The sequence below is a fragment of the Argiope bruennichi genome, chromosome X2 (assembly GCF_947563725.1).
Source record: "Argiope bruennichi chromosome X2, qqArgBrue1.1, whole genome shotgun sequence".
Classification (NCBI taxonomy): domain Eukaryota; kingdom Metazoa; phylum Arthropoda; class Arachnida; order Araneae; family Araneidae; genus Argiope; species Argiope bruennichi.
Window position 1 is genome coordinate 137,009,192 of NC_079163.1, and position 24,789 is coordinate 137,033,980.

The 24,789-nt window shown below is 28.3% G+C and overlaps 1 protein-coding gene across 1 annotated transcript; it reads left to right on the plus strand.

Annotated features, from left to right (window-relative positions):
* Positions 1-23,021, plus strand: LOC129959913 (sterol O-acyltransferase 2-like). The gene is made up of 7 exons (XM_056072811.1): positions 1-120; positions 2,244-2,374; positions 4,973-5,035; positions 6,836-6,943; positions 9,025-9,176; positions 12,458-12,585; positions 22,956-23,021. The coding sequence occupies exons 1-7, from the start codon at positions 49-51 to the stop codon at positions 23,019-23,021; spliced, it is 720 nt and encodes a 239-aa protein (XP_055928786.1). The 5' UTR covers positions 1-48.
* Positions 23,022-24,789: the final 1,768 nt, after the last annotated feature.

Consider the following 24,789-nt stretch of genomic DNA (forward strand, 5'->3'; position numbering starts at 1 on the left):
AGTTTATCACATTCAGGGTTGGTGTTCAAGAGAAGAGGGTTGAGGATCATGTCTAACAGGGTGGAGATCAGAAAGAAGGCTCGAGATATAGAGCTTTGGGAACTAAGGCAAATGCTGCAGGTAAATGAATCAATTAATTACTATACTTTCTGGACTGAGGAATATTTCATGAGTGTTTTCTAATTGATTAAAAATTTTCAAATTTATTCTTTAAAAATATTTTTTTTTCTGTTTGAGGTGGAATGACTCGAATTAAAAGTTTTATCTGAAAATTTCCGTTTCGGAAATACGGAAGCTATCGGTGGAGAGTAATTTTAGGCAACAGACATTTTTCAGATTCTTTACATATCTTGTTAGTAGTTTTGGTGCTTTCAACAAACTGGATGGCATGCAAGTAGCATAAGTTCAGTTTTGTTTACATAATATTCCATTATAATGATCAATAAATATGTAAAATAATATCCTGCAGCATAAATTCCTTTCAAATAGCATTGAATATTTCAACAATGCGCTAGTTTCTCAAGGCCTTTTTATATTGTTAAAAAATTCACTGAATTTTTCATGAAATCTTTCTATGCTGTTTTTATTGTTCGAATCTTTCAATGTACCATAGAGATGTTTCATATTCTTTTGAAAAAACTGGTGTAATTTCGCCAAGCGTCTTATTTGCAGAATATGCATGGATTAGAAATTCTTTTGCAACTTCTTTTTACTTGCATTTGCTGAATGAATGCGAAAGGCATCGAGTCAAACTGGAGAGTATTTTCTTGGTTGGTTTCTCATTGGTATGAAAGAGATAAATCCAGATTTGTGATTTGCGTTTATTTTTTAATCCTCATCGGCTTAATCTCAATAAATGTGTGCCATTACTGTTCGCTGCCACTGTCTCTTCTGTTCCATTATAATGCCTTTAAGGAATGGTGTCTCTTGTAGTTCGGATCTTGGAAATATAGATAGGATAATTCTTTAATTGTCTCATTCACATCTCCTTTTATTTACAAGTAAAAGTTTGTATTTATAAAAAGTGTTGAGGAAATAGAGTTCCTTTAACTCTTTAAATGGCCATTTTTTTAGTCATATTATGTTAAAATATTTTTAGGCTTGAAATTAGAATAAGAAAAGGGATTCATGTAGCTTATTAGATAAATTTAATTTGATTAATTAATTAATTTGGTTATCAATAATTAAGTAACAAATCAAGACGCATCATTTTGTCTGAGATAAAGAACTGAAGTATCTAAGTTTCTGACTTACTAAAAAAATTGTCAGAACTTATGCCAACCTACATAAATTCATACAAAGATTGATAAATTTGGTGAGAAGCATATTTCCCACTGCCCTAGAAAGGGTTAAATTGACAGAAACCAGCATAAACCATCAAGAAAGGCTTTCTTTCTATTTACTTTTATGGATTTAATTTTTATTTATCGTCTTTTAATTCTATCTTAATTGGGAATCTATTTTTTAAAAATTTCAATGTGTTATTCGATACGCCTGAAAAGATTATTTAAATTGAATCTGCCTATTAAAAATTTCTGGCACGAATATTAAAAGAAATGTACATACTTTGAAATAGAATCGGAAAGGAATCGATTATAATATTGGTGGACGCATGCGACTGAAATCAAAGTAAATTTTTAAAAATATCGAAAAAATGTACGCAAGTGAAACTGACATCATTATAAAGGTAATTTTTTAAAAAAATTTAGTAACACACACACACACACACAAAAAAAAAAACATGGAATACTTCTAGAAGATATGAGCATCAGTTTTCATAAGCGAGATATAGCAACCATCAATCAAGCGGCGGTTCAGCCTGCTTTCGCACTCAATTCAATTGGTTTATAACGTCTTGACTTCTTTTATATGTTTTTTCCTGGGACTGTACACCGTATATAATGACACAGCAAACCCAAAAATTCTAATACTATTTTGTTTTTCTATTAATTATTTGAACTCCATAAATTGAAAATTGCAGCTCCGTTAAAATGCGAAGTTTTGAATTAAGTGCAGCTGTACAAACGTTCAATAAAGTAGTCTGAAACCTTTGCATGTCGCTTTGTTTACATTAGACTGTTGCCACTCGATGATAAGTAATAAGAGTGATTTCTATGACACGTTAGCGTTATATATATAGAGAGAGAGAAAGAGAGAGATTCTGTTAATTTAATTTATTAAATGAAACTTAAAGTGATTTTTTTTTCATTTAAATATCCTTAATATATGCATTGCTTCATTAGGATCCGAGTATTGATATTTTGAATGATGTTGATGCCAAGTTCGAGAAAGACCCTGATAGAATAATCACGGAACTTGAATTAAAACATAAAAAACCTCAAAACGATTTTATGAATAAGCTATCTTTACCCAAGTAAGCATCTTTATTATTTTTAGTTTTTTTTTATGGCTCTTAAAACAGAAAATTATTTTTATATTTATGCAAAACAATTTAATCTCAAAGAAAATCAAAACTGTTTCTATACATTTGAATTTTGAAAGATTTTCAGAACACATAAAAGGTGTTATTTCTTTAAAAAGCGGATATTTATTTTAACATGTAATCAGAAAGTGGAGTATTTTTTGCTAAATTATTTTGTTATAATATAATATTATGTATGTTTTAGTGACTTAGAATATCGAAGCAGCGCTTAGATATTTTCTTTAATTTTCTTTTTGATTTAATATATTGAAATATGCCAGATTTTTTTTAGTTCATTAATAGTGAAGAAAAATGCCTCTAAAATGCAAAGAACGAAATAGACAATGTTAATCTAGAAATCTTTTGTATGTATTAGTTTATTATTAGTCTTCCATTAATAAATAAATTTTACATTAATCATATTTTGTTTGCATTTTTATTTCCATTATATCGCTTTTCCTAGTGAATTTTTATGTCCTTCGTGCTTTTCCTCTCAATATCTTTTTAGTATACAAAGTGTCTCAAAAACGTTCTAGTATTATAGTTCCGTGTCTTCAGCGAACTCCACCCTCTCAAGGGTCAGTCGAAAGCAATAACAGTCCTTATCATTGTGACCCAAATTTCTCGCTGTAATTTTCTGACTCGATAGATTTAATGTGGGTATATTTATAATGATGCACCTAAATGATGCAATTTAATGAACTTTAAGGAATATTTACTATTATTTTTAGTTTAAGGATGTAAGAAATGTAGAGATATTTTCTTGTAAAACTGTAAAGAAATTATTGATAATGACAACTAACAACTATGAATATTTATAATTGTATACTATTTCTATCTTGTTATGAAATATTTTATCCCTGATTAATTTCAGCTTAAGGTAAGTGTTTAAAATCTGATCAAACTTAAATTTTAAAACTTTAATAGACATTTAATATATAATTAAATGCCTTGCTGTCAGATTCATAATGTAAATAGTATTAAAAGTCAATTTTTCTTAACATTTTCTGCATTAAATTTTTTAGAAAAACAATACATGATTTCAATTAGTATATTTTTGGCAAAATAAATGAGTTACAGGGTGACAACAAAATTATTTAAAAAATTCAATACATATTAATTCTACAGCATCAAATCTTTCAATCACAGATAAGGTTTTCCCCTATGTCTCAAAACAGTAATTATATCTCTTATTAATATACTGTATGTGAAATACACTATTGTTCTCTTTTGCCTTATTTGACGATGATTATAATACTGTAAAGGGAATCGGTATCATTTCAAAACCAAAAAGTACCTCAAACATTCAAATCCGTCATACAAACAGAATACTGCAATATTTTTAAAGCTGTTGCATGTGTGGTAAAATCCAATTAATATAAGGTAGCTTGATTTTAAAATATGTTCTAATATTTATCACAAGTTTACATTTTCTTTGAGAAACATTTACTATTTGTAACATGCGGTTCAAATCTTCAAATTATGTGGATCTAAAGTATACAAAAAGTAGTTAAAAGAATAAATGTTAGTTGCGTATTACACGAGTGTGACTTAGAAACATAAAAAGTTTGAAAATTCTAACGATAAATGATTCTTTGAGACGCGAAATTGATTAATTAAAAGTAAGAAACCAAACGGTGAACTAGTACCGCTCTGTGAAAGGTCTTAATTAAGAAACCAAACGATAAATTAGTAGCTCTACCTGTCGGAAATGTCTCTTCATAGAAACGACGAGCAAAAAGCATTAAATCGAAAATTTATTCTTCAAGAAATTTCATCTATGAGATAAAAAGCACGATATGGATTCATGAAAGAATCCATATCGTGGATTTAAAACTGGAATGAGTCGTGAACTCTATTCTAAATAGCTAATTTCATAAATTGATTAAATTAGTTTAAAAATCTGATTCTGTTAATGACCTTCCAACAAGTTAAAAGAAGAAGAAGACAGGTTAAAAAAAGTAATATATTTCTGGATCTTGTTTATTATTTTTTAGCGCAATCCTACAAAATAAATTCGTATTGCACCAAAAGAAACATTTCAGGCATCTAGGACTGACACGTTTCAAGGAGACCTGAATTGTGTGCCTATACAGAACAAACTGTTCGGACTTTTCAAGCATTGTTCCTGAGACAAGAATTTGAAATTGAGATTCCCCGTGGAATAAGTAACGACAATCATCACTTAAATCGGATTTGTTCTTATAAATCATCCTTTCATGGCGTCGGAAGGGGTAAAAATGCAAGTAGTGTCCGAGTCTGAGAATTCGAGAATCCATAGGTAGTTCCATAGATAAAGTATATAGCGCTAAGAAATTTAATGCTTAACGAAAGATATATAGCAGAATTTCACTTTTACACTAGCAATAAAAATTATGTTGCAATTAACTAAGGCAATTTGCCTATAAACTTATACTAATTATTTACAAACAATAGTAGTTTGTTTAAATATAATATTTCTTTGCTTAATGAATTTTCATAACCAGGGAACGACGCCATATTCTGCCTGCAGTTTTCCATCCACATTTATTCATCTAAAATATTTTTCAGAGGTTCTGAAGCTCCGAGGGAATTACGAAGAAAAGAATTTGTTTTAAGAAATTCAACTTTAACGTAAGTCATAAGATTATTACTTTAATTTAAATATATTTCACTCCATTCAGATAACCATGAAAATGATGTTTTATTTTAGATGCCATGCCATTAAATATTTTTGCTAAAGTATCATTAATTCTTATAACTTTTAAGTTTAATAAATACTATTGTTTCAAAATATTTAAAATTACGAGGAAAACCAAAGAATAGTTCCTTGACTACAACCACTTAATATATATATATATATATATATATATATATATATATATATATATATATATATATATATATATATATATATATATATATATATATATATATATATATATATATATATATATATATATATATATATATATATATATATATATATTATTTCAAATGAAAGTTCATTATTCCTAGATTTGTATATAAGTCACCAGCCATCTTGGCTTAGTTGAATATTGAACTCGATGTGATTAACCATGGTTCAAATCTTTTTAATGGTAGCTTGGTTCAATCTTTCATTTTAAATGTTGTTTATTGCTAATTTATGTTTCTAGAGAATAATAGATCTTTTTTTACATTTCTGAATAATTATTCCCGAATATTCTTCGAATACATAGAAGAATTTTGAGATGCCCTACAAGTTGTGGACAGTTTTCCTATTCTCGTATGTTACGATATGCTTCAAAATAATAAATTTTATTTTATCGTTAAATTGTATTCTGATTTCTTTGCAATTTTTTTTTCCATTTTTCACTAAACCTGAGGTCATTTCGAAGTCACTTAACTCGATAATCGAAAATATTTGCAATGTTTTTCATTTAACTTGTATGTCAATAGATATTTCAAAAAAATTTGTGAATATCGCTCAGTTATGCTGACTTCATAATAGAGTATAGAAGACTTGAGTCAGGTTTCAAAACAGGGACTTTTTTCTTTTACGAAATTCCTGCAAAATCATTATTTATATTCTATGGATGCATGCAGTTTCGTTGTGTTTATATTATTTTCTTAATTCTCATTTATAGTACACGATAAAACATATGCTATTTTACAAATAAGAAAATGTCTGCAGAAATAATTTCAAAAACGAATTTTTATTCAATTTAAATTTGATTTATTTCATGTTAAGAAGGACTGACGATTGTTATTCCTTTTTAACACGCATTCTGATATGCTGGAAATTAGAAAATTTTAATTCCTGAGTACTTCGAAAAAATGCAATATTTTAATACTTCGAAACTTAATTTCTTATTTTATCAATCAATTCAACTAAATTTGAGTTGAATTTAAATGTGTGGGAAAATGCGAAATATGTGGCTTCACAAATTCAAACTCCCTTTGCGTTGTAAATAATTTCAGAAAAATAATTACCTTATTACACGATAATTTTAATTATGAATGAAAGATTAATAGGAAGAGTAAAAAAAATTAAATGAAAGCTATTCTGAGTTTAAATATATTAATAAAAGTAGCTCCAAAGAATAGTTTTATTCGGTTCATTGTTAAATTTGACGATATCTAATATGGCGAATTTTTAGCGAATCTTAATGCTGTTTAATTTTTAATAAAAATGTCTATACTTGCGCATACGAAGAAATAAAATTGCTAGCATGTTGATACCACCTGAAATGTTAACATGGTTTTTTTTAAACAATATTCTTTTATTGATCAAAATATGTAATTTTAAATAATTTTGATTTCTAATAAAATGTATCAAGAAATTCTTAAGAATCTCTATCTGATTTTATGTTTAAATGTTAAAAATTTAAAACATTAAGCATTTTAAAAAGTTATTTTTATTATTATTATTGATTTTCCGTTTCTATTCAGAAATCTTTGGAGAAGTCCTAATGTACGCTCTTTATACAACTTAATTCTTGCTTTTTTTGTATTCCTGTACCTGCACATCGCTATCTTCTATTACTTTAATGTTGAACGGTAAGTACCAGATATTTTTTTTCTTTTCTTTCTTAGATTCCGTTTGCATTCAGTTTCTAGAAATTACTATGCTGTAATCTTCATTTGAAAAAAATGTATATATAAGCATACAATTCTTTTATTTTAATCGTCTACCATAGACTTGTTTATTAATCACAATACGTAAGCATACCATTACTTAACACATCTTTGCATGATGATAGAAATTTCCATCATAACATCTAGTGAACAAAAAATGAACTCAAAACAGGTGTACTGTAAATTTATTGACTTTTTCGCACCTATTGCGTAATAAGGAACGTAGCTGTCAAAGAATTTAAATGTCACAATCATTATAGGAGGTTTGAACTTGCCATTTCGCTGCTTGTTGTGGTTGGAAGAAACTTTCTATTTCTTGAATATTTTTTATAACACATCTGATTTCTTTTTCTTTTCTTTTCTTTTTTTCTAATAAATACGATAATGAGTGGAGGAATTTAGAAGAGAGGGACATTGAAGATTTCCTTTAATCTAGAGCAGGAATTATCCTGATTTATTTCACAAAAAAAAACCATGCAAAGGAGGGTTAAAAATCAGTAAACAATGTGATCTGAATCATGCCGCAGAATATAGAAATGCGCCAGTTGATCATTTATGATATGCACAAATTTAAACTGGATCACTGATCAATTTATAATAAAGGTTTTTACTTTTAAATATCATATAAAGCCTAATGATGATAATCCGCATGGAAAAATTTTAATATTGTTATAAACCTAATTCAATTTTGAAAGGTATTCACTGATTAACAATTTAAAGTAAACAATACAGCATGATATCCATATTTTCCTCCCTTTTGTTCAGGGCAAATTATCATTTGCATTATTTTATTCGTTTATTGACAATATTTTTTCTATTATTAATTGGACGATAAATTCTTATAAATTGAATTTTAATCGTTTTTTCTTCTTTTTTATTACTCTGCTTCCATTTATTTAAAATATTTGGAATAATCCCTTTTTTATTTTTACTGATTTTATGAAAATTTCTATTCGCTCATATTTCTTCACTCTTTATGACATATACTTTATTTTATGTCTTCATATATGTGATGGATTTTTACACTTTTGTGACGCAAATTTTTATGTGAATTTTATTATGATATTTGGATAATCTAAACATTTTAACTGTACAGAGTTGACGAAATAAATTCACTGAACGCAGATTTTATTGTTGATTATTTATATTTAAGCACAATAATATACATAATTAACTTTTTATAAAACATATTACATTAATACAATGTCATATGTTCTGTATCATTTTTTTTATTTCTTTCTCGAATTATGTTCTAAAATCACATAGCCACATTTTTTTATGTTCTCTGGATAAACATTTGAAATTTTTAATTGAAATAGTGTGTTCGTGTTTTGCCTTCTTCTCAGTCTAGCTTTTGAGGAATACTATTTATTATAACTGCATTATAACTATTTTCTGTGCTATTCCGATTCAAGAAGCTATTTGTGTTCCAGTCAGGTGCAGTTTTTATAATTATAATTAAATTTAATCTTATTTTAAAAATATGTTAGTAAATTGTTTATAGTTAAACATATTTCTACCTTTAAAATTACATATTTTGCTACTTTTTATTCATTTGATCATGATTCAAAATTGAGAAATCTGTTCCAAATAATCTTTTGTAGTAACATTATGCAAACAAAACTAAATTGAACTATTTTTTAATTTTTCATTTGTTCTTTTATTTGCTAAAAATTGAGAAATCTGTTCCAAATAATTTCTTATAGTAACATTATTCGAACAAAGCTAAATTGAACTATGTTTTAATTTTTCATTTGTTCTTTTATATAAACCTTTACTCCCATTGAGACTTTTAGGTCGACCCAACTACCTTAATAAAAAAATATGTTTAAAAAATAGTTGATACTTAAAAAACTAAGGGATATATTCGATCAGGTTGCGTAAATATTTTTTAAGTCCATAATCCAACTCAAATAAAGTTTTTTTTTAAATTTAAATTATGATTTTATGAATAATTGTGGCATTCTATTCGTTATTTTATTTTATTGTGATTTAAATTTTAGGTTAAAAAGAGATTTAGCATTGGTTTCATGGTCATTTGGTCAGTTTCACATTGTTACTGCCGTATGGATTGGCATCAACTTATCGATTGTTTTCTTTTTACATCCTGTCTTTCGATTCTGGGCTTCTTCTAGAGCATTTGCGAAGAAGAAGGGTAAGTATTAAGTATTTTTGGGTATCTTAAATAAATATGCCATTGAAATAATGAATAGTCCAGAAAAATATGGGATAAAGTAGAAATGAAATGATTTGTGTTGTCTCAAGTGAAAGATATGATGATAGTAAGATAATATTCATATGATTCAAGTGATACTATTCATCCTCTTTATAAAAAGTTAATTTGTATTTTCGTTATTATTTTATATTTTTAAGCTTTCTAAAAAGAAATATTTTCCAAAATGTTCAAAAACATTTTGAAATAAACATATTTAATTTTGAAGTCAGTGTTGCTTTGCTAGATCTTTGATCATTTTTCAAAGCATGTTACATTTAAAAGGAAAAAATCAGCATATTTTATGACTTTCAAATTCAAAGTTTAGTGTTAAGTTGCAAATGGAAAAACTGATTGTTATATAGTTCCTTAGAAAATATATAATTTAATTATTTTGTGATTAAGATCTTATATTTAAAATTTCTATAACGAAAGAGAACGTTGTGCACAAAAGACAAAGGCTTCATATGATGATAGAATTTTTCATATGCTTGTGAAACTGGTAGAATCGAGAGCTGAATGTGTTTTCTGCTCGGAACATTTAGACATAATTTTTATGAAATATGAAATTTAAATTTCCAGATACTTTGGTGTCATATTTTTGATCTTAAAACGCACTAACTTCTTTGAACTGTGATTTACATTTTATATTTTGCTTTTGGAAGTAATTTTTAACTAATCAAATAAGACTTTAGAAAACTCTTAAGATATTTATTTTTAGTTATAAGATTCAGGTCTTTAAAATGATCTCAAATACCTTAGCTAAAACTTAGTCCTTCCAGTTATTCTCGCTTTGTGTATAAAGAAATACAAAAGACCATGTTAGCACTATAAAATTCAGACTCCGACTTCAAGTACATCTTTCCAAAAATGATGATTTGAATAAATCATTTTTAGGACTTGATTCAGCAAATATACTTATGCTACTTCATTCATCTTTACAGGATTTGTATGCCACGATGCGCTGTATTTCTCTCTTAAGCGTTCCCTATTCTATTTGAATTTTTTTTTAATTCCCTAAAATTCTAATTGGATTTTTTTTAATCCTTTAAATTCTACTTGGATTTTTTCGTGTATTTTTTTTTGTTGTTGTTATGTGTGAACTTTCCATGACAAAAATAATTTTTTTGTTTGAAATTAAAAAAAAAAAAAAACTATGAAAAAACTAACTAAATTACATTCCAATATTTCCTTCATACCGAATCGTCGTTTATTGCCAAGAGTTCAGTTTAAAGATTGATTGTTGTTGTTTTTCTGTAGTTTATTTGGCGCAAGAGTCATATTTGGCTTAAAGATTGAAAAGGTTGCTGGATAGAGATTCGATTGACCGCTGGGCTGTTGTATGGCAAACCTCCGTCCACTCCTGCTAGATTTGGACGGAGGTTTGAAGAGGATATGGTGGTTCACTTTTCACCTGCATTTTTTAATCGCGTTCTAAATTGAAAGTTGAATCCTAAAAGAGCTCCAATATAGTTTCAAAACGGGTCGTTATTTTGACAAAAGCTGAAAATCTCAGTTATTGGTTATGTACTTATGCAATTTGATTACGCTTTTATTGAAAGGATTTAAAATTTGAATGCAAAAACATAACATTGCAGATTATTTTTTTTTAATATTTTGTCAAACTCTTTTATCTTAGGGAATTTCTCATTTTTAAATCTGTATTTAACCATAAATTTATTTTAGCTTTTAATTAAATGCTACGTTTTATTTTTTACTTCTATTGCTATTGCTTAAAAAAGAAAAGAGCATCTCATATTCTTAAGAGAATTTAATTGATTTTTGTTTTTTAAATTAATATTTTTATTAATTTTAAATAAGCGTATACAGAATTAAAGAACGTAAATTCTGTATTTAATGCATGATACGTCGTTAAAGGATTCAGTTAAAATAGTAATTCATTTAAAAGATTTAAAAAAAGAACGCTTGTGTGTGACTTTAAATTTCTCAGTTGTCATGTGAATGGAAATGACCATAACCCCCCCCCCTAAAAAAATTTCTTTTAAGACCAAAAATGAATAAGCTTTGAGGATGTCGTAATTAGGGTTACGTGCAGTTGTGGTTGACTCCAACTATTGCAACATGTTAGAAAAATAATTTTATTTACTTTTAAACTTAAGAAATGAAACAAATAATTTTGATTCACTACAAGCTTCACCGAGGCGAGTGCGCGAACATTCCGAAGAAAACGGAGAGAATAGCTTTTTAGAAGCATCGTGCGTGTCAATACCCGGATGATGTGCAGCGCGCCATTACGTCACACACAGCCTCGACGGAGACTGTAGTTTACAGATTCATATGGAAAGATGATAGGCATTCGCTACAAGATCTTTGGAGGAATAATGTCTGAAATGCGTGCCCCATAACACTAGATTTGAGACTGAATAGCCATTGGATATTTTACGTATCACCAATGTAGCGCATATCTAACTTTTTTAAACTCATTATTTGATATAAAGGAAATAACTCGCAATTTCTTCGCAAAGAAGATATCAAGTTTACACCAGTACTATAATTTACTCATCCTTTATTCAATCCTGAAAGGTGTTTTATAATTCTGCTTTTCAGTACCAAAGGAATGTAATTTAAAAAAGACGATTTTCCAGTTACAACAATTTTGTATACAAAATCTGATATTACATCAAGTCATAACTAGGTAAATTTATTAAGAATACACTTTTTATAATTTATTCTGGTTAATATGAATATAAATCCTCAAATAACGAATTGAAGTTTTTCCATTTTTATTTTTCATTTTTCTGGAAAATTGGTATAAAGTGGCTTACGTTTAAATTAAAGAATTAATTTTAAATTAAATTAAAGAACGTTTCTGAATTAAAGAATTTATGATCGCTCAATATTTAGAACTCTGTATGTATAACGATGGATACTTTAATCTCTTTATAGATTTTGTGATTCAATATTTTGCACTTTATTCATTTCGTATGAAACAAAAACAATGGATAAACATGAGTAGATATGAAAGTAATAGATATTTGAATCTTTTTATAGGCCTTTATGATTTGATGCTTTGCACTTTATTCATTTCGTATAAAGCAAAAGCAATGGATAAGTATGAATGGATATGAAAGTAATGGATACATTAATCTCTTTATAGGCCTTTATGATTTGATATTTTGAACTTTATTCATTTCGTATAAAGCAAAAACAATGGATTAGTATGAATAGATATGAAATTAATGGATATTTTAATCTCTTTATAGGCCTTTATGATTTGATGTTTTGCACTTTATTCGTTTTGTATGAAGCGGCTTTGCTGATAATTCCACCAAAAATAATCATAGACTGCAATATACCACCCACATCATCTTGCGCGTTAGTAATGGAACAGGTCAGTATTGTATTCTTTTTTTATAAACCAAGTATACATAAATATGAGTTAATAGAGTATACAAGTTAAGAGTTAAATAAGAATTTAATGTTGTCTTTATTTCTCTTACATTTACGTTATGTTATAATTAATACTTCTCTCATTCGGTGAAACATCAGAAATCTATTAATTAATAAATTGCAAAACCATTTAGGGATGATATTCTAAATATATAAAAGATCTGGTTTATCTTTCTGTTCGTTTTAATCGTCGCTTTACACTCTTGGATCGTTTTATATATCGAGATGAAATATGGGTCACAGATGGATTATCCCAAATGGAAATTTTTTTAAAGCTATTTTAAAATTCGAATTAATTTTTATTAACTTGATTCTAAATGATAAATTAGAATTAATAGTTGGGAAATTTTAGGAATCATCATAATTTTGTTTGCAATTGGAGAGCTATAATTTTTGTATCATTCTAGAGTTCAGTACATTTCTAATTATCGTAACTTGAAGTTTGTAACTGAAAATTGATCTGTGCAACTTTTCTAATTTTAGTGTGTTTTCTATTTATTTATTTTACTGAATAAACTTTTTTTCCAAGTTGACCTACGGGACTTAATTATTAATTAAACACCAGGCTTATGCATTAGCATTTCGCGCAATATTTGAGTTCCACGTGTTGCCATTCAATAAAAATAACAATTGAGAGTAAATGAATTATTATTGCATACGAGTTCTTTTCATATTTTTATGTGGTTTTAAAGAATTCTTTTTTTCGCTTCTGTATTATTTAGCTCAGTGGTATCTTGATATGATACTTGATAGTAATTGAATTATGCCTTCGGAGGCATTATTTATTTTTATTTCGCTGATAGTATACATAATAGGCAATATAATGTGGTAACTAAACTACAAGTGTTCAATATTCAATTCTAAGGGTCATTAATTATTACATGGGACCAGTTTAAATATCAAGATCAGAAAAAAAAAACATTTATGTATATAGTTTGTAGATTATAAATTTCTTTTTCAAGTTAATTATTTATGGTTATAAGAAAGTAGTTTTTTTTTACAAATCTGAAATCCAGTAAAAATCGCTTATCTAGTAAAATGGTTAAACGTTTAACAGATAATGGTTTCAGGTACCATATATCTGCTATAGTTATAAATAAATTTGTTGAAATTAAACAGAGGAATAAAACGTTAGGTTTAGTAGATAGTTGAACTAAAGATTGAAACAACAATATTGAGATTGAATCAAGTAATAGTACTGAATTATTGCTTTCCAAAGGAGCTCAGAACTGAAATTTATGGAAATTCCAAGTAAAAGTAATTTTACAGAGCGAAGAACTATTTTAGAATATTTAAAAAAATTGCTCCAGCAATAAATGACGATTTAGAGGAAGACATAAAACAGCTAACTGAATGCAAGAAAAGTTATTTAAATTCATAAGATATCACAGCTAGCTGGAATGAAAATGGACCTGTAATATTGCTAAAGTAATATGTTTTTTGTATCAGCACAAATCCAAAGTGAATACTCACTTTGGATTTGTGCTGATGTATGTTACAAAAAGATGTTATGTTACAAAAAGATGTGTATGTTACAAAAGATGTGTATGTTACAAAAAGATTTTTAATGCTACTTGCGATGGAAAACAAATGACGGAATGTATTCCCAGTTTAAATGAAATTAGAACGTAAAACTAAAGCAATCTACGGGAAATATACGTGACCATATGCTCATCACTGAAGTTTTCGATGATTTGCTTCCAGATTATCAGTATTTCCTTAGTGTCTGTGAATATGTACCTCCTGATAAACAAGGTATTAATGACTTTATTAATAGATTATCAATTGATAGATAAAAAAAGATTGAAAATGCACAGACTCAATAAGGAAATGCTTTCATAAGTAAGAAGTTATAGAAGAAGAAACAATATGAGTCAAATGCATGCAAGCTGTAATATCTATCAAAAAAGTGCTTTTCAAAGACTTTGATTTAAAGTTATGTTTTCTATGTGGGAAGCAAATTATAGAGCCAAAACTTTTGACAAAGGCCAATTCTCGCCTACAAGCAAAGAATAATTTAACCAAAAGAAAAAATATAAGATTTCATCAGTATTGTTTAGCTGTTGAAAAATGAAAGTAAAAGCAGTTGGCATTTCATTTTTATTGGTCTAAATTCTGTGGTTAGGCAGCACATGATATACGACAAAGCATAGATTTATAAAAGAATGCTAAGTCTTATAAAAATAAAGATTGTATTGGAAATACAATAGATGCTTTTGGCAGAGATAGTTTTCAAAACAGAGCATTTGATGAAAGGAATTATATTCCAGTGAGTTGAAAAATGTTTTATATTTTCTTAATTTAAAACGAATTCTCATTTTCGTTAGCTCAATAAAAGAGAAAGTCTGTGCAATCGAATTAGATAAAAAATTTGCAGAATCATGAACGACGAAAAAAAAAAAAAAAATTGGAAATAGAGCGGATAAGTTATGCAAATTAATCCAAAACAAGTCTTTTTGGAACATATAGTGATAGATTATTCGTAGTCATCACAGTTTTTTAATACAAGCTAATAATATCATCTGCATTTTTATAATGCATTTATTCATTTAAAAATGTTTTATACATCTAAAGAAAACGAACTTTATTTTCCTTATGCTCTTTAAATTTTTAATTCTCATAATATTTATTGACGTCCAATTAAAAATGGTTTATATCCTTTGATGTATAGTAAGAAATATTCAACATTTTGGAACTATCTGATGAAGATAAGCCAATAATGACAACGTAAAATACAGAGCAACATAGACTACAGCGTTGATAGCAGATATTGATTGATAAGACAGATCTATTGCTTAGTATAACATACTGATGCCTGGATAAAAAGCATTTTGGCAAGTAAAAATATAGTTAAGACAATTATGATTTTCAAATTATTCGATCTTTCATAGTCTTGAAATATCTTTTTTATATTTGAACTGCAAATTTCATTTTCATCGTTTCATTCATTGTCATTGATATTAAACTGTAAAGGAAAAATATTAGCATTTTTTGTATCAATTTTTACTTATATATATTTTATTTCGCTTTATATCTATATTGACATATGTTTTGTATTTCTTCCATTTCAGTTTAGACTTTTTATGAAGAGTTATGCATTTGTTCGAGAAAACATTAACAGAGTTTTAAAGTATAAGCTCCATCAAGGTATTGTGAAATCTCAATTGATTCGTATTTTTCGTGATTCAATCCTGATAAAGCCATAAAATTATACAATGCCGTTAAAAATTAAGAAAATTTTTGTTTCTGGTGTTTATCGTTAGAATGACAATTTTAATAAAGTTAGATTGCATATACGATATAAAAAAATAGCTATACAACTGTAATTTATGTATAAATTATCGTGTGCAACCATCATTAACATCAAAAGATTTAAAAGAAAATCAGAATAAAGCACAGAGTGGCAAAAAATGTGGCCCTCTCCTAATCTATAGCTCTCGCAATATTAATTCAAATTTCAGTTTTTATAACATAAGGTTTGGTTAGATTTAGTTTGAATAAGTTATATTGACTTTTTCTTTAAATGCATCACGAGGTCCTCTTGTGTACAAGGCCGGCCACCCTGCCAACCACTGTACGAAGGAGTATTGACAGGAGCATCACGTGGGTTATTTGGGATGCAGAATACTTGAAAGATTTGGTACTTACCTGCTCTAAATGTCACCATATTATTCAGAGGATGTTCGGTTCTCGATGTCATATTCAACGTGACTAAGTCCACTTGCACAGAATCTGGAATTCCTTGCCACGAATCCAGATCTTAAACCTTTCCTCAGGCCACCGCAGTCTAATCCAAGATTGATAATCCAGTTTCTAATATGTCAGTTGCTGCCGGAAATATGCTTGAAATGCTCAAGATCTCTAGTAGAATCAATTCATTCAAAGCAATATAAATCTTCTGATATTGTTGATGCTTGCCTTTAACAGTACCTATCATTAAGAATTGAATTACCAATGTCTCTTTTGATTTCACTTTTTAATCAGTCATTTCTACTTTGTGTATGTGTAACACTAGCTACACATTTCTACCTGCGTTTTTCGATAAAAATCTGCTTAGTTTAATTTCATCTACTCGTTTTTACATTTTTGTCAGATAGCTTAGAATCTTTACCTAATATAATACAGAACACGATCTAAGTGTAGAATTCTCCCAAACAACATCAAATTTGAAACACCATTAGCTGATATTTAATGTCAAATCTTGATAAAATATTTCACTTACTACAGGTTACAAGGATGACGATGATTCATTCAGTTGCTTTCCCAGTGCGCAAATCTTAATTGCGTTCGAATATTACACTATTTAGTATTTCAGTAGCAAAAATGTGTCCCACTGAAAATTTTAATACTACAAATAAGATGATTATAAGAATTCCCAAGACTGTTAATCCTATTGTGATATCTCGGCTTTGAGAAGAAAAGATTATAAATATGAGACTCGATTTTTCTGAATATTCACTGTGGGTGTTGGCTAGCATTTATGTGAAACTTGCCGTCGATATTCAAGACATTCTCAAATGTGTGTGGTGTTAAAGTGTGGGGTGTGGCTCTGATGTTTTCCTAATCATCTAATTACGATTCAAAACAATGAGATCCTTTCTCAGTGTAGTCATTGTGCATAACATTCTTTTCATAGTTAAAATCTGGAAAAAGCATTTATTTAAAACACTTACAAAAAATAAATTCAACTTAAACTAAACGTTAAAGCTTCACTAGAATAAATCCGCTGTAATCGTGCGCATTATGAATATGACAATTTTTTAAAAAATTTTTTGACTTATTTAAAATATTGATAGTGATTTATTAAAGAGCCTTCCATTAATAAACAATAAATAAATCTAGAATCGAACATTGGTATTGTGATAATACTTTAAGCATCTTTACTTTACGCAATTGCATCATTAATTAAAATTGGTATTACTGAAAAATCAACTTTTTGAAATTTAAAGCATTGCAAAAGTTTATTGCATTATCATACGCCAAAGCTGCCTGGGAAAAAAATAGATTTATTAATGAATTTTTATTTAAAAATAGAATTAAAAGTTTGATAAATCCCTTTCAGAGAACTTACTACTGAAAAACATATTAGATCTGATTGTTCAGGGTGAAATAATTTGCCTGATCATGAAAATTTTGAATAATTTTTAAATTTGCATGTTGCACCAAATAATATGCAGGCAATATTCCAACCAACAATCATTATCATGTTAAAAGTAATAAAATCCTTAGTACCGTGGATGAATCGTAACAAGCAATTATGACAAATGTTAAAAATGCATTCCAGTTTTTTGAATTTCATCATTTTTTAATATTTTATATACGTTAAGAAGTTAAAATAAGCCTGCATGAAAGTAATTACTAAAGAAATTTCATAATTTTGGTAGCTCTTAATGATCTCTATTTTTTTCTGTACTTTTTATAAAATATGTACTGCTTTTGTTTTTCCATATTGAAAAATTAAAAATCTCTGTTTACGATGAGGAATCAAACTCACCTCCTTGTCTAGAAGTAGGAAAACTGATATATTTTTTATTTGCACCTACATTAATTTACAGAGATAGCTATCCAAGATACAAAAAGGAAAAATCCTTGCATTCATTCTTTCATTTATGATATTTTACGAATTTTGCAAGTCAGTTATGCATATGTTTATATATATATCATCAATAAAATTAGACAAATTCTTGAAAAATGCTTTAACATATTTCTGTCGCTTTAAAATATCATCTCTATAATAGAAAAAAATTACATTCGTTAATTTACGTGCAATGTACTGCGACTGACAAGATAATAACCACATACCTCTGTTTTCCAAATTTCATCATAAAATTAAAAAAAACTGATTTTTTTTTTTTTTTTTGCAAGCATGAATGATTGTGGGGGATTTTTTTTTCTTTTTTATATTTAGTATGAACATGAGACCTACATGCTATGTCTATGTAATAAAAATCATACCATATTCGCTACTGATTGCAAAAAATTCAATTATTTCCTCCAGTTTTAATATTTGGAAAACAGAAATAAAGGACGATATTGCTTGCTATGCAACGGTATGTTGTTTACAAACAATATATCCATTTGTGCGAATTTTTCTGTTGCATAGATGAGATTTTAAAATAGCATGAACACATTCATTCATTTTCATTTATTCAATATAAGAAATAAAAATACACGAAATCGTAGTAGAAATAGTATTAAGAAATCATTTCCTTAATTTGATAAATGTTTTAAAATTCTAAATATTGTAATTATTCATAAATTCATTCGATATTGAAATAAAATTCATCTGCATATCAAATGAGATGTTAAAACTTTAACTATTTACTCAATCTCATCAGTGGCGAATAGTTCTTTTATGAAGCATCGATGTAAATTGATTTCTTTTTTTTTAAAAAAAAAAAAAACTTTGATTTAAAATAAATTTAAGTAAAAAAATTATTTCGGAAGTGATCTTGTATGAATGTACTAAAAATGAATTTTCTAATTTTAATTATTTTATAATTCATTAACACAAACATCAGAGAATTTTGAGACAAATTTTTTTCTCAAATTCACTATCAGATAGTGATACTATAGCAAAAAAAAAATGCATCAGATGATAATTATATTCTGAAATAATTAAATATTGCATAATTTACTAATTTATAAGTATACTTAATTTGAAAACTCTATAATGCGTTCAAAATTGATTATAAAGTTCAATTTTTATTTCCTCACGTAGAAAAAGTTTTGTAATCGTTAAAAAAAAATTTTACTCGAGATTTAAATGAATATATGTTAAACTGAAAACTTCCTGAGTTTGTAAAACACATTTTTGGCATTACGTCTGTCTGTGACAAATATAACTCAAATAAGCTTTGAGCTAAAGGGTTGAAATTTAGTATATAGTGTTTGCACAAAATTTGTGTATTTTTTCGAACGGATTTTTTTTCAAAATACGTTCGAAAAATTCTAAATTACTAATACAATTAAAAAATATCTGGCCATCTGTCAACTTTTCAGTAAAATCCGTTCTGAGGAAGTCTGTCTGTACGGCTGTTTGAGGACAAGCTAACACAATAACTACAAAACGAAGAGAGATGTATAAAACTCAGTACATAAATTTAGCAACTGTATTGTAATTACGTATCTAGTTTGGAGAGAAATTCAACAAGAGGTTGACTACTTGTTGGCTTGTATTTTCAGAAACAAATAAACGCAGTGACTTAAAAATATCTAATTTAGCATGGGATTTGTAACTACAAAAAGCAGTTTTTAGCAAATTTCTGTTTGAATCGGTTGAGAAAAACGTGTCAAAAATACAAATTCGATTTTCGGATACTTTTAACACAAGTCAGAGATTTGTCGCCAAAAAAACTCGCCAAGAATGACACGATGCATTCAGTAAAAATGGTAAATTCACGACAAAGTTGAATAGATCATAATTAAAATAGGTCAATACCATGCAGGGTGCTCTCTGGGTTAACAGCTTTATTAGGGACTGTGAGTGAAAATTTTTGAAAGACTACTCCCTCTGGTTAAAAATAGGGAAAAGTCACGTTTAAATAAAAGTTTATAAAAGTGTTTCACTTTTTCTTTTATTTTCAGAACATCTGGTATTCGCTGGGGTTTCGTTGCCTGGAATCTTTTGCAATTATTTCTTATTGTATTGGGTGACTATATTGTCTACATTTGTTTCTTAGCGAATAGCTTCAACAAGGCGGGCATTGAACCCATACCCATCACTCATTTTGTGTGTTTGATGGCTATTGCAATCTTCGCAGGTAGTATGATCTCGTTCGTAACGTTTTATCCCATATTACACTGTTTGCCGAATGCTTTTGCTGAAATGCTGAGGTTTGGCGACAGATTGTTTTATGAAGTAAGTATCTTTCTAGTTGCGTGCTGATTTCATATGTTTATAAATGTTCATAATAACTGCTGATGGAGTGACTTCTTTTAAGATTTTTTCTTAAGCAGATTTTAAACACGGTTTTTTTTTTGTTTGTTTTATGTGAGTGATAAATGTAATTTTCAAAATTCTTTAAAAAAAATCAATCTCACTTGTTAGATGAGTCAGGTATTTCTCATGACTTTGTTTGAATTTCAGTATTCAGTTTTATCATGATTAGTTTTGTTAATGTAACGAGATTTCCCGCTTTCACAACCAGGAAATCCCACGTGGGAGCACCTCGTAATTGAAAGTGAGAAGCGTTTGGCATGGTGGTTGGTTCTCGCCACCCTTGTAGGTATACGAAAATGTGGGGGTGGCTACTTCCTATCGATGACGGGAAGGGCTTCTTAGGGAAGGGTTGTACCGTAGCCGGTGATGGCCCTTAGGAAACAACCCCAGTTCCCGACAGTGTTGCTATCACGGCAGTCCAATCATTATCAATCACGATAAATATCAAACAAAAAAGCTGGATGGATAAAATTTGGTACCCAAATTTAAAATTTAAAGTGTAGACCTGCATTTAATTTAGAACCAAATCCGTGCAGGGCTTAACCATCTTTCACAAGCTTTTCTTTACTTTTTTCTACACTTTAACGTGATGACTAAAAGATTTTAAATATGATATGTGATTTTGAAACTATCATTGAAGTTTTATGTCAAATTTCATTTTTAATTGGACGGGAAAAAAGTATATACATTCGATTTTCTGGTACTTTGTACTAACCAAATCCTGGCGATTAATCGCCAAAAATCGCATGCTCTTTCGTAATCATTGTCTAATATCTATTCTCTATCTTTCCAATTGCATTTAAACAGAATTCAAAATCCCAAAAATCTGGACTGAAATTTGATTTATGGTTTTATTATCATAATCACAAATCTATATCCCTTTTTTTAGATTAAATCTATCAAAGAATGAAATGCTTGTTGGTGTATCCGTTTGCTCGTATGTGAATTCGAAAATTTATAAATGCTTTAAGCTAATTTGCGATCAAACTTGCAAATCTGTATAAATTAAAGAATCTAATTGCTCTACTGGAAGTTGACTTGCAAAAGAAGTGCTCGATTCTTTTCTTTACGAGACGGAACTAAGCACAGAACGCGATATATTAGATTGTTGAGATGATACTTCCGTTAGTTGAAAGTTGGGGTATAACGCATCCACATCTCAGACATCAATGTTAATGACATGCACTGTTGCATCCTTGTTACTTTTTTCCTTTATAAATTAATATCTAGAAAAAAGTATCTAGAGTTTTTTTATCACTCAGCATGATTATTTTCACTATCACTCAATGTCTTTCTATCACTTTCAATTTATCACTTAGCATTTTATCTTGTGAGAAAATTATGTTGTTTTGGTTTGGGGTGTTTGAAGCCTCGAAATGCACGGGCAGAAAATCGGCGATTTATCGCTTTTGAGGCACCAGTTTTTTGCTTTTAGGGTTGTTAGAAAATGATAATGATGATTGTCACATTTGGTGACTTATAGCCAACAAAAGGTATAAAATGGCACGAATGTTTGCCATGTACCCGATTCTCCGGTCTGGCCAATAAAGGGGAGGGACGTTGGAAGTTATCGTCCGGAAAAGCGCATAGAAGAAAAGTGAAATGAACGCGGAACAGTGAGAGAAGTATCGAAAGCTATATAATATATGTTTGTTTTTTTTCTTAGTTTTCAATTTTTCTGGCTAGCAAAAATTTTTGGAGCTCGAACGATTTTGAGAATTAAAAAAAAGTCGTTTTCTAAATATCGACGTATATGCGTAATCTGATAGTTACGTAATTTTTTAAAACCGGTTTAAACTGGCTTTGCAAGAAAAAAATCTGGCCTCGCGAAAAATTTTTATTGATTTTAAGATTTATTTATTGATTTTAAGATGGTCAAAAACCATCGCTTTCCTAAATGTTGGTGATTGCGAGATATGAGTCATGTGAGAACATGTTTTTCTATCGGATCGATACTACTTTATTTAAAACAAATAATGTTATCATATGATTACTTGAAATTTGCGATAGCAGATTTCAATTTTTTTTTTTTCCCCTTCTTTTCTTTCTACGAGTTCTTTTAAAAATGGATCACATATAATTTTTTTAAAAAGTTATATTATGATGAAATTCATTTCAGATTTAGAAATAATTATATTTTAAAACATTTCATGCTCGCATTGACAGTAGGTTCGTAGTAATAAACTAATTAGCATAAACTTTCTGCTTTAGATGCGTAAAAAATTTTGAGTTGTATTAAATATATTTCTGATTTCCAAAAATTCCAAACTAAAATGATGGATATAATAAGATTAATTGTGATCGATTACTTTATACAATATCATGTTCCTCAATAATGAATAATTTATTATTTTTAATTTCCTTTACAGGATTCTTGGCTAGACTATGCAGTTCCTCGGTTTCTCCATTGCAATGTGATATCTTTCCCAGTTTAGCGTAAAAGTTTAGTTAAAAAGCTTTTTAGTAAAAATATAACAATCTAACTCGACCTGTATTCTAAATAAATAGAATTCCGGACAATCCACTGAAAATTTAATTTTAGATATATGTTTAACATGTATTTGGAAATAGAGTGCCTCTAATTTTGGGAGACTTATTTAAGTAATATTGTAAATTATAAATTTTCGAATATGTCCAAACTTATTTGAATATCATTAAGAGTGTATCTCACTTTCTTTAATTATAAACAAACTTTTAAATCGATGAAATTAAGTATGTCTTACTACTGTAGATGTAGAATTCTAGAAACTTTTACAGAAATGGAAGCTTTCAGGTTTACTAAATCTTTTTAAAAATATTTTAAATCAGTTATATCTGATTAATAATTATTAAAGAAAGATAATTCAACTAAAAAATACATTTTCTTTAGAACCGATTTTTTGCTATTGGATAAAAACTTATTTGTCACTTTTTTTACAATATGATGAATTTCTAAGCAAAAAAATCTTTATTCTAAAATGTACCGCTGTTGTGATATTAATTTTCTGAAAATCTTGAAATTAAAATATATTTTCTTTGAACTCACTTTCCTCTCTTTCTAGGATATATGGATTATTTTCTTGAGAATATTTTTTCACTGTATTATGCTTAGTCTCTGTTAATACTAGGCAGATTTGTCTGATTTGTATGTGGAAATTTATTTATGTGTTCAGTTGAGTTTTTGAGAAAAAACTTTTATTTTTAAAAATTGTGGTTTGTGTTAAATGGTTTTATTCTGATTATTCACAAAGCTTATTGAAAATGGAATAATTTTCCTGTTCGCAGTACCAAGTTTCTTTCTTTTTTTTTTTTTTTTTTTTTTTTTTCTTTCTTTTTTTCTTTTTTTGCTTTTTATTAGATTTAAATTATTTTGCAAAAAATTAACATGTATCATTATCTATACTTATATAAAGCTCAATGTGTGTGTGTGCGTGTGCGTGTGTGTGTGTGTGTGTGTGGGTGGGTGGGTGGGTGGGTGCTCTACAGGCCAGACCATTTCACCTACACCTACCAAATTTGGTACATGTATACCTTGGAGGTCGGGAATGTGCACCTGGGGTTCCTTTTTTTGAATTTTTAATTAGAATTTTAACTTTTAATTAAAAACTAACTTTCCCGCCAAACAAATTATTTCTTTCCCCACCGCCAAATGAGTAAGGCTTCAACATTTTTTCCCAACAGCAATGAGGCTTAGGCGTAACATTTTCCTGCCGATTAATTCAAACGATTCTATTCATTTTCTTAATGTTTTATGCATTTAAAATTAAAGATTATTAATTAATCGATCTTTCAGATTCATTCTGAAGTACTTTTGAATTAAAATAACTCAGATTAAAGGAAATTAAAAATTTCTAATCGGCATAGCGTTACCCCAACTGGCGTAGAAAATTCAAGCATTTGCGTTACCATAATTGGCGTTGAAAATTCACGCATGCGTATTGTGTTCTGATTGTCGACAATGGATACGATCTTCGTTTTGAAGGTTTAATATGTTTTCGACAGATTATTTCAAAGGATTGTGTTTATTTTCTTAGTGTTTGATGCATTTAAAACTAAACAATGTTAATTAATCGATCTGTTCATGATGAATCTGAGAAAATTTTGTAGAAAACTTCTTAAGATATTACATAAATTAAGAAAGATATTCTTAATTTTGCATAAGGTTTAGCTTAAATGCAAAGCGACTGTGTTTTTAGTACTCATATTTTAAAAGAAAAAAAATTC